At 43.8% G+C, this 25,532-nt stretch overlaps 1 protein-coding gene across 1 annotated transcript in view; it reads right to left on the bottom strand.

The window, feature by feature from the left end:
* The window catches only part of MAP4K1 (mitogen-activated protein kinase kinase kinase kinase 1), a 65,771-nt gene that overhangs the window by 3,497 nt on the left and 36,742 nt on the right, over positions 1–25,532 (bottom strand). The window contains exons 17-27 of the mRNA XM_075608316.1: positions 18,153–18,207; positions 17,912–18,071; positions 17,497–17,558; positions 17,033–17,117; positions 16,857–16,933; positions 14,038–14,098; positions 13,824–13,926; positions 13,649–13,707; positions 13,176–13,279; positions 1,886–2,063; positions 1,554–1,622 (exon numbers count right to left, since the gene is read on the bottom strand). Of these exons, the coding sequence (XP_075464431.1) occupies positions 1,554–1,622; positions 1,886–2,063; positions 13,176–13,279; positions 13,649–13,707; positions 13,824–13,926; positions 14,038–14,098; positions 16,857–16,933; positions 17,033–17,117; positions 17,497–17,558; positions 17,912–18,071; positions 18,153–18,207 (1,013 nt within the window). The remainder of the gene's footprint in view (positions 1–1,553; positions 1,623–1,885; positions 2,064–13,175; positions 13,280–13,648; positions 13,708–13,823; positions 13,927–14,037; positions 14,099–16,856; positions 16,934–17,032; positions 17,118–17,496; positions 17,559–17,911; positions 18,072–18,152; positions 18,208–25,532) is intronic.

Raw genomic sequence — 25,532 nt, 5'->3', positions numbered from 1 at the left:
GAGGGGGAGAGAGGGAGGGGAAAGGGAGGTTGAGAAAAATTGAGGGGGGTGGAGTGCGGGGAAAAAGAGAGGAGGAGAGATAGCAAGAAAAAGGGAGGGGGAGAGGAGCGAAAGGGAGGGGGAGAGAGCGAAAGGGAGGGGGAAGGGGAGAGGCAGAGATAAAAGGAGAGAAAGAGAGAAAGGGAGGGGGGAGAGAGAAGGGGAGGGGGAAGGGAGAAAGGGAGGGGGAGAAAGGGAGGGACTGGAAGTGGGATGAAGAAAGGGAGGGAGGGGAAGGCGGGAGGGGGGGAGGAAGAGGGAGAGGGGGAGGGAGAGGGGGAGGGAGGGAGAGGGGGAGGGGGGAGAAGGGGAGGGGGGAAGGGGTGAGGGGGGGGAGAAAGGGAGGGGAAAGGGAGGTTGAGAAAAATTGAGGGGGGTGGAGAGCGGGAAAAAGAGGAGGAGAGATAGCAAGAAAAAGGGAGGGGGAGAGAGCGAAAGGGAGGGGAGGGGGGAAGGGGTGAGGGGGGGGAGAAAGGGAGGGGAAAGGGAGGTTGAGAAAAATTGAGGGGGGTGGAGAGAGGGAAAAAGAGAGGAGAGATAGCAAGAAAAAGGGAGGGGGAGAGAGCGAAAGGGAGGGGAGGGGGAAGGGGAGAGGCAGAGATAAAAGGAGGGAAAAGGAGGAGGGAGAGAGAGGGAGAGAGAAATTGAGAGAGGAGGGAGAGAGAAGGTGAGGGGAAGGGAGAGAGGGAGGAAGGGGGAGTGGGAGAAAGGGAGGGGGAGGGAGTGGGATGAAGAAAGGGAGGGAGGGAGGGGGAGAAAGAAAGGGGGGGAGGGGCAGAGGGAGGGGGGGGAGGGGCAGAGGGAGGGGGGGAGGGGCAGAGGGAGGGGGGGGGAGGGGCAGAGGGAGGGGGGGGGAGGGGCAGAGGGAGGGGGGGGGAGGGGCAGAGGGAGGGGGGGGAGGGGCAGAGGGAGGGGGGGGAGGGGCAGAGGGAGGGAGGGGGAGAGGGAGGGGGAGAGGGAGGGGGAGAGGGAGGGGGAGGGGGAGAGGGAGGGGGAGAGGGAGGGGGAGGGGGAGAGGGAGGGGGAGGGGGAGGGGGAGAGGGAGGGGGAGAGGGGGAGAGGGAGGGGGAGAGGGGGAGGGGGAGGGGGAAAGGGAGGGAGAAAGGAAGGGGGAGGGGAATGGAGAAACGGAGGGGGAGAGAAGGGAAGGGGAGAAAGGGAGGGGGAGAAAGAGAGAGGGAGGGGGAGAAAAGGAGATGGGAGAGAAAAGGGAGGGGGTAAAAGGTGGGAGAGAGAAAGGGAGGGGGTAAAAAGGTGGGAGAGAGAAAGGGAGGGGGTAAAAAGGTGGGAGAGAGAAAGGGAGGATATAAAAAGGGGGAGAGAGATATAGAATTCCAGACCTACTAAAAAACATAGCGAGTGAATTGTAGCTCAGTGTGTAGATGGAAATATGACTAATAGCTCAGTCAGGAGTTTTATTCCTCTACATAGTATTTGTGCATTAGCAATTGTATCTTTAAATGATGGAAATATTTTTCTGACAGATAGCTTTAGAATAGACATTGAGGCCTTACTGTTTGTGAGCACCAGGACACTGTCACTACCCATTTGTGTCACCTGCACAGGTCCCGACCATGAGCTGTCTGAGGACAAAGCACACACAGAGCTTATACACGTCGATAAAGACAGACACACATTTACACACATACATACATACATAGAAACAAATACTGATACACACATGCTCATACACCCACATACTGATATATAAATATACTCACATGGAAGAACACATGCATTAACATACATATGCACCGATACACACAAACGCACACACATATATAAATAAATAAATGACAAATCCACTTCCACACCCTCTCTCAATATTAAACTTTCTGCCTCTCACCAGCCTCAGAGTCTGTAAACCAGGAGGTGAGTGAGTTCAGGTTGATGGTCTGGAATCGGATGCCAGCGCTGGGAGGGGACCCCTTGCTGACCCCGATACACACCAGTGGGTACTGCTCTCCCGGCACCACTAGCATCTGGAAGACTCGCAGGGGGCTGGGCAGGGGGAAGTCAAAGTGCTGGGACAAGAAGAGGAGGTTTCTCTCATTTATATTATCACTCCATTACCATGCAGGGCAGACCGTCTACTCAAAGCTACACAACAGGACAATCAAACAGTACAGACTCCTATAATGAGCAAAAATTGGAAAAATGGCGCACAGCCAAAGAGTGGGTCAAAAAGTAATAAAAAAGTTATATCTTTAATGAGTCCATCTTAAAAAACGGAGGTGTAGCAAACCTCCTATGCGTTTCGTGCGCGTTGCACTTTATGAAGGAGTCCACATTGAATAAACAAACAGACCTTAAATACATTTTGTTAAAACCCGTTTCGCCAAAACTAGGTGACGTCACGGTGTCTGACATCCCGCGCAAGCTCATGCAGACAAGCCAAACCCCAGTGAGGGCAGCCTCAGGAGCCCCCGGTCCCCCTCAATAGATCCCACAAGCGGAATGCGCATGCGCGAGCAGGACCGGCCCACCTGACCCACACGCGATGACATGCGCTCAAGTCAAACCCAGGAAACCCTGATCCGCCCCCCAAAAGAGCCCACAAACAAAATGCGCACGCGTGAGCCAGACTGGCTCACCCCACATCACCCGTTTCTACGGAGAAGGTTATCAACACGGTTCCGTTCTGTGTCTGAACAGAGATTCCAACATAGAGAGATAACATTCAATTCATATGAAGAAGCTATACAAAATGAAACAGAAAAAACGTGAAAAAAAATTACAAACAGAACATAAGGATACAATTCCTGTGAAACAGACCATACCTCCTCAATCTCTGGCATAAACAGGAACATGAGTATAATTTCATAAGACGATAAAGAATAATGAAATGCGTAGGAGGTTTGCTACACCTCCATTTTATAAGATGGACTCATTAAAGATACAACTTTTATTACTGTTTGACCCACTCTTTGGCTGTGTGCCATTTTTCCCATTTTTGCTCATTTTGACTTCATTATTGGCAGCATGCCTAAGTAGAGGTACAGAACAGAGGTACATTAAATGTGAGTATATTTATCTATATCATTAATTCCAGTGGATCTTGTGTTATAATAGTAGTTCTGGGACTATCCCAATGAGGTTTTGAGGAGTGGGCTCAAAGCCACTGTATCATCATTCATGGTTACTTTGTCTCTTTTAAGAACTTCATACCTGAGAATCACACTGGTTATTTTCAAATTGTATATACCACTAGCCTCAATACCTGTGCCTCTGCATAATATTCAATATATGTAGACGCTGCAGATCCAGCGCTAGAGCGCCTATACTACCAGACCCCCTTTTATTTACTCAGACTCCTATAATGCCTGTAAAATATAACCCCAGTCGTCAGGGCTGGCGCAAGGGTTTCATGCTCCCTAAGCGAAACATAAAATTTGAGCCCCAAAAATAAAATAAACAGTGGCGTGGCTATCGGAGCCACAGGGGGTGCGACTGCACCCCAGCGCGATGCAAAATAAAAATAGGGCGCCAAAATACCAGATAAAAAAAGAAAAATTATTTTTTTTAAAAAGATAAATAAATAAAAAATAATAAAAGAAAAAAATTAATTATTATTATTAATGCGTCCCTAGGACCTCTGCGTCCTAGGCGACCGCCTAGGTTTGCCTAATGGATGGGCTGGCCCTGCCGTCGTGTAGAATGCACAGGCAAACCATGCCAAACATGATCCTTTCCATTATTAAATATTTGTGCTTTATAGCGGAGCCTGCAATGCACTGCAGAGCAATATATATCAGTGTGCAGAGCAATGCTATGCAGGGAGATCTGGCACAGAAGGGTTTACACTAGATATTCACTTGACACTGTGTTTTGGTTTTGCCTCCAAAAAAACAAATCAGAGTTTTGGTTGTGGTTATGCACAACTTCTCTTGGTTTTGGATTGTGGTGGAATATAAAATGTAAAAGAAACAAAAAGATCTAAGAGGTATGTTTGCTGCCTGATAATTGCTACATTGAATTGGAGAACATCCACTCATGAGTGGACAGAATGGGGTCGGATTCTGGATTAAGAGTATATGGCCAAACAGCTCAGAAGAAACCAGAGCACAGACTCCGTCAGGGATATTCGGAGTGAGAGACGGATCTCCCTGCAGGGCGTCCAGAGCCCCAGACACACTGAAATAAACACCGGAGACGTTTTGAGGTAGTCTACATATTATACACACATATACACACACACACATATATATATATATATATATTGTGGCAGGATGACCGTGGTTAGTGAGGAGGCAACACAATTCTTCCGGTGAAATAATATGCTGGTGGTTTTAATTGTTAATTGTCCAAAAGATATAACAAAACAATGGGTGCTCTGTCCCTTTAAGTAAAACAAAACATCAAACCAAAAGCCTATCCCCGCTATGGGAGCTAACTAAACAAAAGTTCAGTCTATCTACCTGGCTGGCTAGCTAACCTACAATGTTCAGTAACACTAGTTGGCTCCTTACCTGGGAGCTTTATTCCCATCGGGACAGCATAAATATGAGCAGCCTGTGTCTGTCTGTCAGCTCTCCTCTGTCCTCTCTCAGTGTCTGAGAGAGATTGCTGCCCCAGAGGCATTTCCTCTTTTAAAAGCAGGTGAGCTTACTCAATTAGTGTGGACTGCCTAATCAGTGGGGTTAACTCCTCGCATACTGGAAAGCTCGCATACTACCACCTCCTACTAATGTATACAGTCTATGACTCTGTCACAATATACAGTGGTCGACAAACCCGGTTGCCCACTCGCCAGGAGCGATCGGATATTGCCTGGTGGCGTGTTACATTTCCCCTGCTCGAGGAAAAAAAAATCTATGAGAGAGAGTGAGAGAGAGAGATAATGGGAGTGAATGGGAGAGTGTGTGTGTGTGTGTATGGGAGAGAGTGTGTGTATGGGAGAGAGAGTGTGTGTGGGAAAGAGAGAGTGTGTGTGTGTGGGAGAGAGAGAGTGTGTATTGGAGAGAGAGAGTGTGTGTATGGGGGAGAGAGAGTGTGTGTATGAGAGAGAGAAAGAGAGAAAGAGAGAGAGAGAGAGAGAGAGAGAGAGAGAGAGAGAGAGAGAGAGAGAGAGAGAGAGAGAGAGAGAGTATGTGTGTGTATGGAGAGAGTGTGTGTGTGTAGGGGTGAGAGAGGGTGTGTGAGTAGGGCTGAGAGAGAGTGTATAGGAGGGAGAGTGTGTGTGTGTGTGTGTGTGTGTGTGTGTGTGTGTGTGTGTGTGTGTGTGTGTGTGTGTGTGTGTGTGTGTGTGTGTGTGTGTATGGGAGAGAGATAGAGAGTGTGTGTGTATGGGAGAGAAAGTGTGTATGGGAGAGAGAAAGAGTGTGTGTATGGGAGAGAGATATAGTGTGTGTGTGTGTGTGTGTATGGGAGAGAGAGAGTCTGTGTGTGCATGGGAGAGAGTGTGTGTATGAGAGAGAGAGAGTATGTGTGTGTATGGAGAGAGAGTGTGAGTGTGTGTGTAGGGGAGAGAGAGGGTGTGTGTTTAGGGCAGAGAGAGAGTGTGTATGGGAGAGAGTGTGTGTGTATGGCAGAGTGAGTGTGTGTATGGGAGAGAGAGAGAGCGAGAGTGTGTGTGTATGGGAGAGAGAGTGTGTGTGTGTGTGTGTGTGTGTGTGTGTGTGTGTGTGTGTGTGTGTGTGTGTGTGTGTGTGTGTGTGTGTGTGTGTGTGTGTGTGTGTGTGTGTGTGTGTGTGTGTGTGTGTGTGTGCAAGACACCAGAAGAACCACCCCAGTCAGTCAATCACCCCACCCTCAGTCAGTCACCCACTCTCTCTCTTACCCGCTCTCCCTCCCTCTGCCACCCGCTCTCTCCCTCCCTCTGCCACCGCTCTCTCCCTCCCTCTGCCACCCGCGCTCTCCCTCCCTCTGTCACCTGATTTCTCCCTCCCTCTGTCACCCGCTCTCTCCCTCCCTCTGTCACCCGCTCCCTCCCTCTGTCACTCTGCACTCTGTCAATCTCTCTGTTTCTCCCACTCTCATGCTGTCTCTCTCATGCTGTCTCACGCTGTCTCTCTGTCTCGCACTCTCTCTCTCTCTGTCTCGCACTCTCTCTCTCTCTGTCTCGCACTCTCTCTCTCTGTCTCGCACTCTCTCTCTCTCTCTGTCTCGCACTCTCTCTGTAAAGCTTTGCGGTTTGCACAGCCAGATGGAACGGAGGGAACTTGCTGCAGTCTGACATCTGTTTGGTGCCTGGGTTTGTCCCATACAATGCTTTTAATACACTGGCAAAGTGTGAGTGTGCAATTGTCTATGTTCGTGGTAAATTAAACCTTTATTATTGGATTTTACACATGGATCGGGCGCTTTTTCTTTCTTTTTTTCTCTCTTTTTTTCTAATATATATATATATATATATATATATAATGACAGATATAAGGAGATGGTAGTGGAGGGTGTATATGTTGTCCCTCAATTATTGCAGGGTTTCTGCTATAATTAAGCCCCAGGGAGATGCAGTGTATAATTTTGGATTGTTGCACTTCCTATTGGGTGTGTTTTGGGTCCCTGGGGCGGAGCACTTGGAGAGTAGGGTGGGCCAGAGCTCCACTCCACATTTTGGAGATTTGCCAGGTAGAATCCAGACAGGGACTTTTATCTCTAACTGGTCTCACACAGCTGCAACTGCTAATGAAGATGAGCAGCTGTTAAAATCTGCCTGTGCGCAGAGCGATGCAGACCAATTTTATTTCAAAGAAGCTTGTGCTAAGGGAGCTGTGTTTTGTGCTTGCAAAAAGCCTGTATTAGGTTGGTAAACGGGTAAGCCGTCCACCTGGTAGATAGGACTTACCAAATGGGTAGTTAATGCTCGGTGGAGCAAGGATTTTGTTTGTTTTGATTTATTTATATTTTCTGCTGTAACATCTTAATGGAAAAATAAACAAACCAAAGCTTTATTTTTCACCTCTGTGTCTGTGGACTGTCACCCCTACCTGGAAGGCTGTGTGAAAGTGGTGATCCCTGGACGAAAGGTACATAGTAAAAAGGTACTTTTGGCACAATATACACACACACACACACAAACGTATATATATACACACACATACACATATATAGCTAGCATGTACAGTAGGCACACCTCAAGAAACAAGTGCACGTACCATAGAACAATAATATAAAGAAATAATTCTCCCAAACACCAGGTTTGATGAAAGAAGACACCGCACTGCAAGTGTGATGAAAAGAATATACTGTCCACAATAACCAACATTTTGGTCCAACACCCTGATGAAGGACCCTTAGTGGACTGAAACAATTGTTATTATGGACAATATAGTCTTTTGATCACATTTGCTGCAGTGCGGTATCTTCTTTCATCAAACCTAGTGTTTTTGAAAGAAAATAGAAAGACAAAGCATACAAGAGGTAAATATTACAAAAATATATTTGTGTAACACATGTAGATTCTATAACTATAACTCGAGAAAATTCTGCAGAGACTTGGTGCACCAGGTCCCTGGACCAACAAATGAGACCCAAAGCTTCCAGGAGCGCCTGTACGTAACAATGTCATGGCATGGTAATGACGTAACCTCAACGCGTTTTGTATGTACACCATGCTTCATCAGGACATAATGTCATTATGATATCTCTCTTATATGCCATTTACAATCATTAACAAATAGCCTAGAAATCACTTTACTCCATACCATGTACTTGTTTACATAATACGCAATAAAACCAGAGTGGTCAAAATCACTTGAAAATCCATATCAATGTGTCTAAACTGTAATTCTATCAAACAATCAAAATATAGGAGGTTTGAATACTTCCTTGTGAAAATAATTATTATTTTAGATTTATAAATATGAACATACCAAAATGTATATTATATACTTTTTTAATGAAATAAAATATACAAATAACCACCTAATATTGAATATAATTGATTCATCCCTGAGGTGAATATTATAATGATTGTAATGAATCTAAATTGAATCCTCTAAAATCAAATAAATACCTGTAATAGTGAGGCACAAATAATTAACATATTGCGTCTTTGGGTAGTGCTATGCTGATATTACAAATGTTATATATATGGACCCTACTGTATATGTATACTAGATTCAAATACGCACTGTGCTCAGAAAAAACGTGACTCTTTAATTTTTTCTCATATCTTGCAGAAAAATCCCTAAATTTTCCTGAAAATGTGAGCAATTACAGGTCTGTCACCGTAGATTATTACATTTAAGAATTATTTGATAATCTAATAAATATTCTTTGGAATTTGTATCTATAAAATTGTTTTACCAGGAACTAATACATTGAGAGTTACCTCTCGTTTTGAAGTATGTCCTGGGCACAGAGTTATAACAATACATGGTTACATTAAAAGAACAGAGGTTATGCAGGCAATTCACAGACATTTCATGGACCGATAGAGTTGGAAAACTGGGTACAGGGGATAAAGGGTTGGTGCGTTTCAGATTGAAAAAGAGAAGGTTTAACATCACCAAATATCAGCGAACGGCAGCAAACGGCTCACACCCTTTAGCTGCCCTTCAGCAGTGCCAAAGGCTGTCCGCCTTTGGGGCAACGCAGATGTACACTGAAGGGGTTCTGAATGAATGCAGCTGTGAATACAAAGTTATTTGTCCTCTTAGCTCATTAACATTCCAGTGGGTGGTGTTGACGGTCCACAAAGTACAAGCAACTGTTAACCCTTAGCACACTGGTCCTGTGCAGAGGGGAGCAGCTCTTGTGGTGCCCCATCAGGCGTGTCAATTGGTGACGGCATGATGACCTCATCAAGTACCTAGTTAAATAATGGTTTTAGCAAAAAAGATAAGCACGTTATAGAGACAGAGCAAGAATTATGGTCCAAAAAGCTTGTATAAAATGGTTCCTGATAAAGGATGGCCATTAGGAGGACTGAAAAACCTCATTTATATCGTTCAGGAATGGGAGCAGCTGGATCAACATGTTATAGATTATGCAATTAGACAGTGGCATTCTCGTCTTCGGGCGTGCGTTTCAGCAGAAGGAGGTCATTTTGAACACACACTTTGAACTCAAACTTTATAGTAATCTTAGTTTCAGATTACATTACAACAGTTTAACACATTTACAAGATGTGGTGGAAAAGCTCCTATTCCTTGTTTAATGAACATGAACTTACCACAGTGTATCTCGTACTTTTTCTCATAATAGTGTGACATCAATTTAGTTAACATCAGTTTTATTGTTTATATTGTGCTTCTTGTAATGATAATCTACATAACAGACCTAAAATTGTGCACATTTTCATGAGGACTGAGCAAGAAATATATAAAATATGTGAAAAAAGAAAGGCGTCCTTTTTTGCTGAAAACAGTGTATGTGAAGAATGAATAAAGATATAATACTGTCAAAATAATTCTATAAATATGTGAAGTGAGAAAATACATGTACATACATTATTCCATATAATGATATACAGGTAAATAGTATTTACCTATAATGAATTGGACTTCTTTTTACAAATGGAATGACCATCACATAAAAAATTATATATAATACTAGAACTTATATAATATTCTAAAACAAAATATAACAACACAATAACACCAATAATTTAAAAAAAAAGTGTTAATTTCATCATTAAAACCCGATGGATGCTTGGTTTTTGAATATAAAATCCAAAATTGTTCTTATTGTAGCCATTGTAGATCCCTAATACCTAATCTAATATTGTTATGACTTAAGAGGTTTTAAGATTTTGAACATTTTAGGAACATTAAAAACATTAGAAGAATTTTGCAGATACTGTAAGAGTAGACCCCTGACCCATTTCCTTGGGCATTTTTCGAAGTTACACAATTGTGATCCACAGGCCTTGCATTTCTTGGCTATAGAATGAATCATAAAAAAAAAATTAGATCGGGTAATAGGGATCTCCAATTGTTACGTAAAGAACAGTTTTGGATCTTTAAATTGATAACCAAACGTCCATCTGGTTTCAATGATGCTGTAGATATCACAGCAGACCATGACAATTTACACCGGGATTGCATACACGAGACAGAACGAAGGAGTTAAATTAGTTAAATAAAGCAAGTTTATTTTGACCAGAGCCAACAGGCACAATGCAATACAAAGCTACAGCACAAACTCGCCCAAAACAGGGATTACGGAGGGAATCCCAGCTAAGTACTGGGCGCTGCTTTAGTAGGTGCTGGGCGCCACTTCAGTAGGCTTACCCAGGTCAGCTTCCACTCTCCGCAGGGTTCTGGTCCCTCAAGACAGCAAGGATGCTATTTTCCGAATAGCACTTTAAAATTTTCCGCTCGTCTGGTTCACAAGCCTCGTTCTAGGCGTCTCCAGCAGAAACCTCGGCGATACACCAACTAACCAAAACCAGAATAGTCTGTGGTACTGAAATCAGCAGCACTTTACATAGACCTCGGCCTCCATCTGAGACTTTGGAGGGGAGCTGCCGACCAATCAGTAAACGGATGCTAAGTGCGGGCAAATCAAAGAGTGAGGGCTCGCCTGTAATGGACCAATCTGGGCCGTGGTTGGTGACCATACTCCTAGTACAGTTCACAGGGGGGGGGGGGGCTTAAGAGGAGTGGGAAATTCAAACTGGTCAATGTGAATCATGCCGAAGGGACTAATACTCAGCAACAGTTCCCACAGCCAGCCCAATATCTCATGCAGAGATAGGCGCCTCAGTGTCTGGGCTGACAAACGCTCCTCTCTTAGAGGCATTGTCCCCCAGACTTCAGTCAGTGCACCTCCCCACTCCTAATCTCTGAAGCACTTCACTTCCCTACATTTGGATAACAAACCCAGATTCCTTTGTGTGCAGACTAGCTCAGTGAATAATCAGCGCTGCAAACAAAGGGGACCGAAAATACATGCATCACATTAGACTGAATAAACATTTCCCCACGCAGTGAAACATATAGGTCTGCCATTTTAGCCACAATAAGATAGATAAGAATGTGAACACCAGGGTATCCATCTGGGCTGGTAGGAGCAATAACAGGGCCTAAATGGTTTTTTTGTTGGTATATTATGTTTTAAGAATATTATATAATTTATTGTATTAAATATATTTTTTTATGTAATTATTATGGTTATTACATTTGTAAAAAGAGGTCCAACTCAATATAGGTAGACACTATTTACCTGTCTATAATTATATGGAATAATATATATAATATTTTCTCACTTCACATATTTATAGAATAATTTTTCAGTATGATATATTTTGATATTTGTATTCATTCGTCACACTGAATAAATACATCTACTATACACATAGGGTGTACATATACAAATGTGTAGTACAGTATCTGCATAGCACAACCCAATGACACAATGTTAATTATTTATTCACCACTATTTTTTTTTATACCAATATTTATTTCTTGATTTAATTTAGATGAATTACACTCATTCTAATATCCACCTTAGGGTAGGATTAATTATATGCATTATTTGTATATTTAATTAAAAAAGTATATACATTTTGGTATGCTCACATTTATAAATCTAAAATAATCACCACACGGAGGTATTCATTCAAACCTCCTATATTTTGATTGTTTGATAGAATTACACATCACAGTTTTAGACACATGGATATTGATTTTCAAGTGATTTTGACCTCTCTGGTTTTATTGTATATTATGTAAACGAGTCGTTGGCAGGGATCAAACTTATTTCTAGTCTAATTAGTTAATGATTGTAAATGGGTATATAAGGGATCTTATATTCTAGTTACGTTAACCCCTGATGTAGCACGGTATACATGTGAAATGTGTTGAGGTTACGTCATTATCACACCATCATCACGTTGATACGTACAGAAACGCCAGGAAACTTTTGGTCTCATTTGCTGGTCCGGGCTGCCGGTGCACTCGATCCCTGCTGAATTCCATCAACGGACCACGGAGCTCATTGTCTTTTTATGAATTGTAAGTTATACTGTAGAAGCTACAGGTTACTCAAATTATTCTAGTACTAACCTCTGATGTGCTGTCTTTCTATTTTCTTTTTTGGACCACCCAACTAAGACAATAGCTTCAAGGAGGCGATTTGCAATTCATTGGATATATATGAGCAAACAATATTGAGAGTGGGACTTTTTTCACCTCTAAAAGTGATCCTTGTAAAAATTTATTTTTTGGGATCTTACAGCTGATTTTTGCATAGCTAATAAAACGTATGTGAAAGATGTAGCTTGTTGATATGTATGATTTTCTGGAACAAGCGACAGTACTTAAGGAACATTTTCTAGAGAGAGGTTATAATCCCACGCTAGTCAGGCTATGGATAAAGCCAAACATCTAGATAGGAATTTGTAGCTTGATTTTAAGAGGAAATGTCACATGACTAGGGGTTCTTGCTGCATTTCGTTTAAGCCCAAATTGGAAGTGGGTACAAAGTTTTGTATCATCTCTGCCTCGGACTCATTGGGCCAAGTTGCAGCATGGAACCTTTCAAAAAGCGGAAGTTAAGGTATGAGCTTCAATTTGCTCACACAGTCTCGCTCAAGTCTAATTTGCACAGTTTTTCAGTGCACCCAAGAGCTTACATTCTTTTCAGTGTAAGTGCAGACGAATACATAAGCAACTGTGTAAATCATAAAATAAATGTGATCAGTAATATTGGCTGCTCTGTATATTAATAAAACACAAGTATATAGTAATGAACAGAAAAGCCATAGCATCACTACAAAGTTTAGCCACAATTTAATGGTGCATTATACCAGACTGACATTTTGGTGCCAAATAACACCGGTTAAAAAGATGAAATTAAACTGTACAGAGTTGTTTGGAAATCTCTGTTCACTATAATTTAAAGAACTCTAATGTTGGTCCACTAAAAATATCATAACCTACAACGAATCAGCTTTCCCCCAGGCCAAATGCAACTTCTAGAACTTAGAATGAAAAGTTTAACGATAAAACTAATGGGTGGTGTTAGGACACAGGAGGAGAAAAAAAGGAAGAATTTGGGGAGGTGTGAGGATGTTAGGATAATAGATAAATGGGTGGTTGCAGAAAATTAGGGATCTGAGGAGGGATGAGCAGAACATTAGGGATGTGTGCGGGAGTGAGGAGGAATGGGGAGCAGATAGAGGAGGAGAGCAGGACATTAGGAGCCTGAGGTGGGAGGAGAGCTAAGGGCTTGGAAATAATCAGTACCTTAAGCAGCATGAACTTGTGCAGAGGTTGGTACCACTCAAGCAACAGGACACTACTCTCCAGAGCTACACACAGGAACCAGCAGTCACGCTGAGCATTGTGAACTGGGAGGGAAAGGGGGACTGAGATGAGATAGAGAGGGAAAAGGGACGAAGTGAGAGGAAAGAAAGGGGAAGAGAGAGGGAGGGGAAGGAAAAGTGATTGTAATAGAGAGAAAGAGTGATGTACAGTAAAGGGAACTGAGAGAGAACAAGTATAGGACTAAGAGGAAGTGAAGAATTAGAATAAAAAGAAGACAAGAAAAAAGAAATACATGAGAAAGGGAGAGAGGGAGAAGGAAAAGAAACTGAGCGACTGGAAGGGAGGGCATGGAAAGATTAAAAGGAAATGGATAGTGAGAGGGGAAAGGAGTAGGGTCATAGTTGATAGAAAAGACAGATAAGTACTACAAAGTAGCAGATAAAAGCACTCACCCACACAGCAACTCTTACAGCCCTTAGTGTCCGGCACTTTACTTGATGTGGGGTTCTTCCTGTGTAGGAGATAGAGGTTTACAGAGGGTTGAGATAGAGGTTTACAGAGGGATGAGATTAGGGGTATGAAGCCTTTGCCCCTCTCACACTTTGCGCCTCCCTCCCCATGGGGTACCTGGGCAGGAGTCTGTGGGTGGGTATGTGAACAAGGCGAGTCTCCCTCCGAGACTGTTCATGCAAAGCCAGGAGACTGTGAGAGTATAGTTGTGAGGCTTTACCTGTGGGAAGAGACAGATAGTGGTGTATACTACATTGAGAAATAGCTCTGTATGTTGTGGTAACAGGGAACCGAGTGATGAGCTGTGCAATTCCTGTTCCCCATTCCTTACCAGTTATGGACATTAGAACGTTGTTGATAGAATAAACCCATATAGTCCGGCCATGGAACAACTAGGGAGAGAAATGAGACAGAGATAACTACACATAACTGTAACCCCGGTGTCTGCCCAGCAACAACAGAACACTGCCCCCTAGCAGATTCCTCTTCATGGATATATGACTATGCTAAGCTAGTAAGGCTTTGGCCATAGTAAAAGCGACCGCGCGCGACAGACTTTGAAACAGGTTCGCGCGGCTATCGCCTGAGCGATGTGTGGCCTCTGTTGACACGTGCGACATGTGTGACTGGAACATGGACAGAAAGCAGGCTGAAAAATTGACGTTCGCCCTTATTGGTTCCAACGGCTCAGCGGCCGTCGCGTGAAAAATCAAATACATTTGTCGGCTCAAAATCCTGCCACGCTGTTGCGCTTCCGTGCGGGTTGCATCACAAGCAGTATGGCCGGACCGGTTTAAGCAATGACATTGTTTCTGCCGCTTGCGGTGTCTCGCGCGCTGTCGCGTCTACTATGGCCACGGCCTGAGGAGGCTGGTGAAGGAGGAGGGACTATGAGGGGGTGAGAGTCTTAAATGCTGGGGGCACCCCCAATGAGATCTGCATGAAGCTGAGGAAGTGAGGCTGTGTCAAGAGCGTCCTGCACAGAGGGACTAGCGGGCAGGGCCACTGACAGGGGTGGATAGACGTGACATGTGTCCCGGGCCCGTGGCTGCGGGGTCCCGGCAGCCGGACAAAGCAGTTGCCGGTGGGACCCAGCTCTCCCCCAGCTGCAGGCCTCACCCTCATTCTGTCCCCAGCCGAGCTTCCAACGTTGGTGCGCGATGGGCCTCTCTGACGTCAGTGCACTGGAAGTAAGCTTGGCTCAGCTTCCGGTGTGCACTGGTAAGAGAGGGAGGCCTGGCACATGCTGACAGCGGAAGCTCTGCGTGGGACAGAGTGAGGGAGAGGCCTGAATCTGGGGGAGAGCCGGGGTCCGGCAGCAACTGCTTTGTTCGGCTGCCAGGCCCCCAGTAGCCACCGGGCCTGGCCTGAGACCATCCCGAAGGTAAGTATGTATTATTATATGTAGGGGGGTGGGTGTATTTGTATATGTATTGGTGGGTGGGTGTATTTGTATATGTATTGGTGGGTGGGTGTATTTGTATATGTATTGGTGGTGGGTGTATTTTTATTATGTATTGGGGGTGGGTGAATTTTTTATATGTATTGGGGGTGGGTGAATCTTTATATGAATTGAGGGTTTTTTTGTGTACTTTTATATGTATTGGGGAGGTGGGTGTATTTTTATATGTATTGGGGAGGTGGGTGTATTTTTATATGTATTGCAGAGGGGGGTGTATTTGTATTATGTATTGTGGAGGGGGGGTGTATTTGTATTATGTATTGTGGAGGGGGGGTGTATTTGTATTATGTATTGTGGAGGGGGGGAGTATTTGTATTATGTATTGTGGAGGGGAGGTGTATTTGTATTATGTATTGTGGTGGGGGGGTGTATTTGTATTATGTATTGCAGAGTGGGGAGTATTTTTATATGTATTTGTTTTTTTTTTGGTAATTTATGGAAGGTGGGGTCGAGTGAGAGGAGAGAGTGGGTGAGGGAGTGAGTGAGGAAAAGAGGGAGTAAGAGTGAGATGCAGGGGAGAGAAATACATGCGAGGCGGGGGATTGAGAGTTGGGTAATTGATGAAGAGGGGGGGGGAGTAAGAGGGAGTGAGATGTAGGGGAGAGAAATACATGGGAAGAGGGGGGAAATAAAGGGGGCACGTGAGGTGGGAAATGGGAATGGGGGGCTCGAAAGACCGCCAACGTGGGGGGGGTGCGACACGGGGCGGGGGGCCCGGACGTAACTCTAGTCCTGGGCCCCGGGAAATCTGTCTGTGGCCCTGCCTGCGTGTGTCCCATGTGGAGGCAGGAGAGCTGATCAGCGAGTGTACCCAGCTACAAAGAAGCAGAGCAGGAGACAGCCAGCCGACGGAGGGGATCCCCCACAGAGTCAGAAGAAAGTGGTACCACACTACGTCTTTGGGAAGTACAGGCCTGCAACTTACATTTTAGTACATGAGCTCCAACGAGATAACGGTATAACACAGATCCTGATCACCCAGGATGGGGAGGCCTGGTACAACGATGTTAATATACACACCTGCGCAGTGTCTTGTGTGAAGTGGTTAGATCTAATTACATTATGTATGTATTGCATGATCCTCACGTTTGAGGATCATATTGTTATATTGGTGTCCAGCGATAAATACCCTTGTGTTATAAACACTACTGCAGTCTGCATCCCTTTGTCTGACCTACGGCCACTTGTGGGAGTCAGTTATATAGAAAGAGGACTCAAGCCCCTGCAGATGTTAGTCTGAGGTAAATAAGGGCGGGGTTACATAACCCCTTCCAGAGTGTTACAAAAGGTACCCAGCAGAAGGCTGTGAGTGTGTCAGAAGGGGTGTCATTATGTTTGTTTATCATAAAAGAAGTGTGTATAATAAGTGTAAGGAGGATAATGTGCCTTGGAGGAGGAGGATATGTGTCTTGATGAGGTCATGTGTAAGTGTGTGAGCCCATACCTGTTCCTCCCAGCATCTTTAGGGATGTATGTGTGTGTGTATGTCAGTGTGCTTATATATCAGCGTGTGTGTGTGTGTATGTGCAGTACTGTATGTGTGTGTATGTCAGTGTGTTTATATGAGCAGTATGTGTGTATATGGCAGTGTATTTATATGTGCAGTGTGTGTAAGTCAGTGTGTTTATACATATACTATGTGTGTGTATATGTCAGTGTGTCTGTCTGTTTACACTTCCTCTCCTCACCAGCTCTAGCGATGCCTGCGACTCTCCGCGGTTCAGGGTGAATATTCCTTCTTCAGTTCCCAGTATAACGTGTTGGTCTGAAACACACAGCAGCATAAATAATCAGCAACATCTGGATAGCAGTGGGTACGGGTGCAGATTCTTAGGGTAACAGGGCTATCTGGTGTAACACGTACCTTTTGTATGGGGGTTGCACCAGCATGTAGCCGAGTTGATTTTTAAAGGGCAGCCATTGAAGATCTTCTTAAAGAGGGGTCCGACCTGCCCGAAAACCAGGGTGTGAGGAAACATCCAGGATACCCAGCTAACTCCACAGTACCCCACATACATACAATGCCCCGCCAGCCAAAGTATCCATATAATTCCACCACAGATCCAAGCTCATTTCCGAGCACCAACAAGTCAAGCCCCCCAAACATGGCTGCAAGAATCAGTGCAAATTTTCAATTTGCTGTATGCCCCCTCTAGCAGCAAAGGGGTTAAGATCTGAAGGTCACATAACTACCCCTAATAACTTTTCCCTTCAAACACCAAACTGATGGTCCCAAATCCAAGTCGTCCATGTGGATATTACTACAAGAAGTGGATGTTGGATGATGGTGGTGGTGGTGGGGGGGTGGGGGAGTTTGAGAGATATTACCTGTTTTTTCCCCTTCTTGGGGGGCAGAGTTGGAGGGTGATCACATGACAAGAGGGATGGCTCTGAGGAAAGGAAAGAATGTTTAGTGCCTTGGGGGAGAGGGCAAAAATGTACCTAAGTGCATCATCATCATCCTCCCTGTGTGGCTTCCTTCTCTGTCTACTACACCCTCTCATTTTCTATCTATCTTTCTCCCTTGATCCTCTATTCTTTTCCCCTCTCTCCCTTTCCTCTAAGGTCCTCTTTCCTCCATCCTTCCCCCTATGACTTTCTTGTCATCTTTCTCCACTCCTCTCTTCTACATCTCTTTCACCTTTCTCCTTGCTTTCATTGTTTCCCTCCCACTTTCTCACTTCCCCCTTTTTCTCTCCCCCCACCCTCACATCTCTCTCTACCTCCTCTCACGCCCAGTTACCAGAGCTGGCAGCGAGCAGAGGGTTCCTCAGACACTCAGGCCAGGCCAGCTCGGGATTCCTTGCCACGGTGGGACCACTGGAGCAGCGCACCAGAGTGGGAGGCGCATGCAGTCGATACTCCCCCCCTCTCATGTTAGTGGAAGAGGTGCGAAATCGTGGCTGCACAGGGGAGAAAGACAGGGCAATTACAGGATGTCAATGAGAGAGGCAACTAAATGAGGAATCCGGGGACAGGCTCACCTTGGGAGGTAATGGAGGGGGAGATTCATCAGCGGGTAACGTGTCACTGCTGGGGCTGTGAGGGAAAACAGGGATCAAAGTGATCTCAGGCCAAAAGTAATAAACTGGTTCCCCTTTATAAACTTTCCACTATGCCATTCCTCGCTCTATAGGGGCCCAAGTACCCTTACTCGGCATTCCATGTATAAACAGCTCCACTGATAACGGAATCAACAAGGTGATTTACACACAATGAAGTGTGACTGACATATATTATCCATGAACTCTGTAGCACTTGTTCTTGGGATTTTTTGAATCCCTATTTGTCTGAAAAGTAATCAAGTCATGAAAACACTCCCCATTCTATTGCAATTGGTAATAACTTTGAACTGGATGACAAACAGGAAGGCAAGGGCACACTCCAACACTACACTTACTCAGCAACACAGCACATTAGGAGCCAGAGTTAGGACTCTGAGGTCACTTTTCCTCCAACACTTCACAAGGTTGAAAGCTTTAGGCTGCATCCCCGCTAGCGCTGAGCGGGTGGCGCTTGCCGCTTTTACTTACATATATCTATATATGTAAGTCCCTGCTCGTGAGCGGACACGCACGCTCACCCACGCTTGGCGGTTTGGTAAACAAAAAAATAACTTTCTAGCGCGCTCAACTTCCCGCAACACTCCCTCCCGCCCCCCGCGCTTACGAAATAGCAAGAACACCCGGCGCTCATGCTTGGAGAGCTGGTGACGTCACCACTCACAGTCAGCACTAGCAGGGCCGCAGCCTTACTTCATCTTCAAAATTTCGATTACGCACCTTCGCCAAGACAAAAACTGCATACAATACCAGAAATAAATAGGAACACCAATGGGGCAACCCCACTGGAGTAACATATTTATTACCATAATTAAGAGAAGTGGAAAATATATTAGTAGAGATCTTAGACAAAATGAATTGCCTACTTTCCAAAAGACATGAATAATTAAGCAGATTATTCATTCCATATGGTGCCATGGTACTTAGAGTACAAATCCAAAGTAATTCTACGTGGAGAAGTCTTTTATATCTGTCTTCTCCGCTCTGCAAAGCTCTAACATTTGCTTGCCATATATCTTGATGATATTCTATGTTAATGGGACAGAAAGTGAGATGCAACAGGGCTCTCACCTTCCTTGACAATGGATCACAGCCCTAACCTGTGCACATTTAATGTTACTACTCTCACCTTTAAAGTGCCTTTAGTTTACCTATGTACCCACTCCTGCAGGCACATTTAAAGCAACATTCCCCCCTAGTGAGTTTTCTTTTTTACCCCCTATTTGTTTTTGTTTTTTACATCATTGCAACTGGTAGGTCCCTTGGAACTGAACCCTGCTATTTTCAGCTCTTAGGACCCCCCGGTTCCAAAGATACTTTCCAGTGAAGTTACTGGGTTTAAATTTCCTTGAAGGGGAAACAAAATGTCTGCCAAATCTCAGGCCAATAGAAAGCCGTAACAACCAATCTTCTGTTAAAAAGCAACATTCTTGAAATATTTATTGACCAGATCTTCATTCACAAAAAGATCCCTTAAACTCTACCAGCTTCACATTGCAAAGCCAATGTAACTATCCTCAAACTATATACTGTGGGACTCATTTACTTTAGTGATGTGTACATGGATGTATGACAAATATTTTGGGTACATTGATGCAATATTTCTATTATATTTGGTAACCATTCCCTTTGAGATAGGTTTCTTAATATTTATACCGTCACTTATGTAATATTTACAATGCAATGATTAATCTATGTCAATGACACTTCCATGTAATAGCATCATGATCAATTATTGAGTGATCTTAATTTCATTTAAGAGGCATTTATTTTTATTCCTTGCACACGGTATTGTTAATCTATGTAGTTTGTTTATGTTGCACACAATTTAAACCTTATGTATAATTGTGCATAGTTGACCTCCATTCGAAGGGGTCGCTGTGCGCGTGATCCGAGGTGGTTGCCGGCCGAGCTGTTTGACACAGTTCGGGTGGATGCTAAATTGGGTCGCGCGCGCGGCATCACTTCCGGTGCAGGCCTGTACATAATCATTCAGCAAGTGCTATTACTTCTACATTGTTTGCTATTACTAAATCCAGTATTACTCCTCTCCTGGTTGGTTCCTCAATAATTTGGGTCATGTAATAGTCTTTAAGCACCCCCAAAACCTGTTTCCTTTTGTTGTAATGCTAATCTCATTGCCCCAGTCTATGTCTGGATAATTAAAATCACCCATTATGCAAACATGACCTAGTTTTGATGCATTCTCCATTTGCAAAAGTATTTTAGCTTTCACAATCTCACAGATATTTGGTGGTTTATAGCATATGCCTATAAACATTTTCTTTATACTTTTAACTCCACTGCAAATTTCTATCAACAAGGTCTCTACATTTTCATCATTCCTCTCATAAACATCTTCCCTTATAATAGGTTTTAGATCCGGTTTAACATATAAACATACTCTACCTCCTCTTCGATTTGCTTGATGCTTCCGAAAAGGGAATAACCCTCTAAATGAACTGCCCAGTCAGGAGTTTCATCCCACCATGTTTCAGTAATGCCTATGATATCATACTGCTCCCTTGCAGCTATTAATTCAAGCTCATCCATTTTATCTGTCAGACTTCTTGCACTAGCAAGGATGCATTTAAGTTTTTTTTCAGCCTGTACTATTATCTTATCTGCTCCTTCCTTTCTGCGCCAATTTGGTTTAGTCTTTAGACGTTTTCTAGTATTAACTGTATTTACTATGGGTGTCTCGCCGCTTGTCAAACTCGTACTTGCTCCCATTCTACCTCCATAACCCCTTACTATTGCCTCATCTATTCTATTTAGTTCATTATCTGTTTCATTCCCCTCCCCCTCCATCCTAGTTTAACATCTCCTCCAACCTTTTTAGCATTCTCCCCCCTAGCACAGAAGATCCATCTTCATTGGTGTCACTAGCATAAAGATTGCACCTCTCAGAAAAGGAGTCCCAGTGCTCTAAAAACCCAAATCCCTCCTTCCTACACCACTTTCTTAGCCATGCATTAACCTCTCCAATCTCTGACCGTCTCCCTGGGGTAAGGCATGGCACTGGTAGTATTTCAGAAATACTACCTTGGAGGTCATTGCCTTAAGCTTTTGGCCTAGATCCCTGAAATCATTTTTAGGACCCTTTATCTTTCTCTAACTTTTTCATTGGTGCCAACGTGTACCAAGACTGCCGGGTCAAGCCCAGCCCCTCCCAACAATCTGTCTACCCGATCCGCAATGTGCTGAACCCGAGCACCCGGGAGACAACAAACTGTTCGGTTCATGCGGTCATGGCAACAGATTGCCCTATCTACCTTCCTAATAATGGAGTCCCCTACCACCACAATCTTTCTTGGTATCTGAGCATCCTGAGTCTCCTCTGTGCTGGAGGAAGTATTCCCCTGGCTGCTAGAGGAATTAGTCTCCCCCAGCCTTGCCATTTCTGCCCTGACACTCCCAATATCTTCACTCAATATGGCAAATCTATTGGTATGGGTCAGCTAAGAACTGGCCTGCCTCTCCCTGCTTCCCCTTCTAACTGTTACCCAGCTACCTACCTGCTCCTCACTATAAGCACCACTAGTCGAAGCAAGGGCCTGCTCAGTGAACACTAAACCCCTTTCAACATTGTCAATGTACCTCAATATTGCAAGTTTCCTGTTCAGATCAGCAATCTCTGGGGGCGATTTACTAATCAGTGATAACAGTGTTTTATCAGCTGTAAAGGCATTTTTTTCAGCCAAAAAAAAACCAATCAAGCAAAAAATGACAAACGCGCTGTTTTTTGCCAGTCAGCGCAATTCACTAAGCAGTGATAAGTGAATTGTACGCCAGATTTTTGCACCAGCTTAAAGGCTGGCGCAAAAGAAACGGAGCCATGAAAAAAATAATTCTTTACGTTTTTTTCACAACTAATACAACAGGCCGGCGGGTGTCCCTAGGTGATCCCCGCGGGAGTAGGGGCCCTCGGGTGCTCCCCACCGGAGTTCGGGGCCCTCGGGTGATCCCCGCGGTAGTCCGGGGTCCCCGCTGGCCTGCGGTACCAATCGTGTGGCCATAAAAACATAACAGCCAATACTTTGCAATAAATACACCACCACACTCCCTGTCCCCTAACACATACAGTACAAAAATGGTCAAAATTACTATTATCCAGATATGGATAATAGTGCATTTGTCCATTACAATAAAAACAATAAACTCAGGAATAAAATAAATAAAACTTGCACTCAACCCTGCCAGGCTGCCACGATGAAGGCCGTCCTCATCCTCATCACCGTCCATGTCCTCTGTTGCCACAAACAATGCAGTACAATCAAAAATACAATTTAATGTCCCCTAACCCCTTAATCACCTTAGCGGTTAGTAACCACTATTGTAATTAAGGGGTTAACCCACCATCTCCCACTACCCACCCTGGAGGCCTAACCACCCTCCCCAGGCAACTACCCCCACCCTTCACCCATTCATTGGTACAGTGGGTACATCATGCCCATATAATATGGGCCTGATTTTTCCACTATAGCAAGAAATGGTGAAGGAATAACAAAAAACACGCCCAAATAAAACAGCATTACATTGCAAAATGAACATATTACTAATGCCAATAAAACAATTGAATGGCAGAGTGGGCACATCATGCCCATATAATATGGGCATGATTTAACACTATGCCAGTCAATGGTCAACCTAAAAAACAAACAAACACAAACAAGATCCAATGCATTCAAAACAATCTCAAACTAAAAACCTTGATAAAGTCCCACGGGATGAAACGCGTTGGTGCGTTGGCTGTGTTCATGTCCCTGTGAGCTCATGAAATAAATATCCTCAGATTTACTTTTGGAGTTTTGCCCGTGATTTTTCCCTTTAGGATTTTTTCCTTCAGGATTACTATTGTCAGCAGTGCTCCTTTGCTCTACTCTTCAATTGCTGCTTCTACACATCAGAATTGCACGCAGTGGAACTATTTCATCAGTTGATATTCTGGACTTCAAGATACCCCAAGGGCAGGTAATGGGCAATAGCCCTTATATTACTACCTATGACCCTGTACTGGGGAAGTTTATATGTTAAGAGGGGTGTGCTTTTGGACCATATCTGCGGTAGTCTGACTGACTGACCGCTAGGTCTTTATTTTGCCCCCCCTTAAATTCATATTATATATATGACCTTATGGATTCATTATAATGTTCCTACCTTCATTTATTTCTTCAATTCTATGATGATTCTGTGTACACACTGATATTGAGCGTCATTCTTCACCTTACTCTAAAAACAAATAAAGAAGTAAACTGAACAAAATTACCACCAATCAATAATCCAATCCAAAATAAAGGCCAGAATAAACAATTAAAACACAAAAACAAAACCATGAATAAAGAAAATAAATATCTAAATAAACTGCATCATTCCAAATCAAGTCAAAAAATAATCCAACATTACAAAGCAAACACCAGGAACAATTTAAAAAAACAGCAAAAATGCCTGAACACTACATCAATATGCAATATAAATAGCATACTAATTTAAAAACCTAGAACCAATGTACATTTAAAATACATACAAGCAAGCATTTGCCAAAACAACCATTGCTTCTTACTGTATGTATGTATGTATGTATGTATGTATGTATGTATGTATGTATGTATGTATGTATGGCCATAAAGGGCCATACATAAATACATTTGGTATAAATGTGTGACAAAAAATGCAATCACCAAAAAAATAAAATTTAAAAACCTGTAAAAGAAAAATAACATAAATTCTATTTTTTTCCTTACCTTTAGATATCTTCACCCTCTGATCCCCGTGGTTACTGCAAGCTCCCGAAGCAATCCACGATCCCAAACAGCAAGGGGCCACAGGTAAAAAAAAATCCAAAGTCCTTTTCTTCTTTCTTTTTCTTCATCTGTAAATTGTAATCCAATTTTGGCTCTTTCGGTGTCATCTATCTTCTTATGTATCTTCTTCTTCTTCTGTATCTTCTTCTGTATCTTCTTCTTCTGTATCTTCTTCTTCTTCTGTTTCTTCATCCGGCACACCCTTGTAATCATATTGGAGGAGGAGTTCCTCCCTCTGCTTCTTGTTGTCAAATTAGGCTGCATAGGCTTTTATAGGTCTGGGACGTCACATTTGATTGCAAATGGTTCACACGCCTCTCTGATTGGCTGGCTGTGAAAACCATGTGGTTTTTTTTTTGGTGACATGTAAAGGAAGTTAAGCCAGCCAATCAGAATGGCTGTGCTTCCCTTCCCTTTAACATTACGTCACCAAAAGCAACATGGCTGCTGTCACATGGTACTTCAGCCAATCGGATTGTGGGAACTATATCTGGATAATAGTAATTTTGCCCATTACTGTACTGTATGTGTTAGGGGGTGTATTTATTTCCTGTTTTTTTTAAAGCACATGATTGGTACCGCAGGCCAGCGGGGATCCCCGGAGACCCGCAAGGACCACACGAGGGCCCCTGTTGGCCTATAGTAATATTACTATGCTTTTATATATATTTTTAATAAATGTAATGTATGTTAGGGGGGTATAGGGGTTGTTGGGGGCACAGGGGGTGGGTAGCACATATTGCAAGGTTTATTGGGGGCAATTGCCACCAATAAAGCTGCTATTGTGCCTTAAGCACTTAATTACCTTAGCGGCTAGCCGCTAAAGTAATGAAGCTGCTTTAATGTATTTTTTAATAGTGTGCGAGAGCAGGGGATCTCCTGAGCTGGACCGCTTTGATTTCTGGCTCAGGGACCCCCTGCTTCCTGAGTTACAGGCCCCGGTATGGGGCATCGGATGCCAGTGTCGTCGCCATTTTTAAAGTGTCCGCGTCACATGACGCAGGACATTTAAATAATGGAGGTGATACCGGCACCCCATATCTGAGCCTGTAACTCGGGAAGCAGGGGGTCCCCGAGACTGAAATCAATGCGGTTCATCTCGGGTGACCCCCTGCTCCTGCACAATATTAATAAAAATTACATTAATGCAGATAGACGCTGTGGTAATGAATGATTTTTTATTGATATGTGTGTTTTGATACTAGTGTACATGAGCAGGGGGTCTCCTGAGCTGAACCGCATTGGTTTCAGCCTCGGGGACCCCCTACTTCATGAGATACAGGCCCCATTATGGAGTGCCGGTATCCCCCTGCAGGATTTAAATCCCCCGGTCACGTGACGCAGGTGCTTTAAAAGCACAGGGGATACCGGTACCCCATAACGGGGCCTGTATCTCATGAAGTAGGGGGTCCCCGAGGCTGAAATCAATGCGGTTCAGTTCAAGAGACCCCCTGCACATGTACACTATTATTAAAATGTATATGTATATTGTATGATC

This window comes from Ascaphus truei, chromosome 7, assembly GCF_040206685.1.
Source record: "Ascaphus truei isolate aAscTru1 chromosome 7, aAscTru1.hap1, whole genome shotgun sequence".
Taxonomy (NCBI): domain Eukaryota; kingdom Metazoa; phylum Chordata; class Amphibia; order Anura; family Ascaphidae; genus Ascaphus; species Ascaphus truei.
This window is presented reverse-complemented; position numbering and strand designations above follow the sequence as displayed.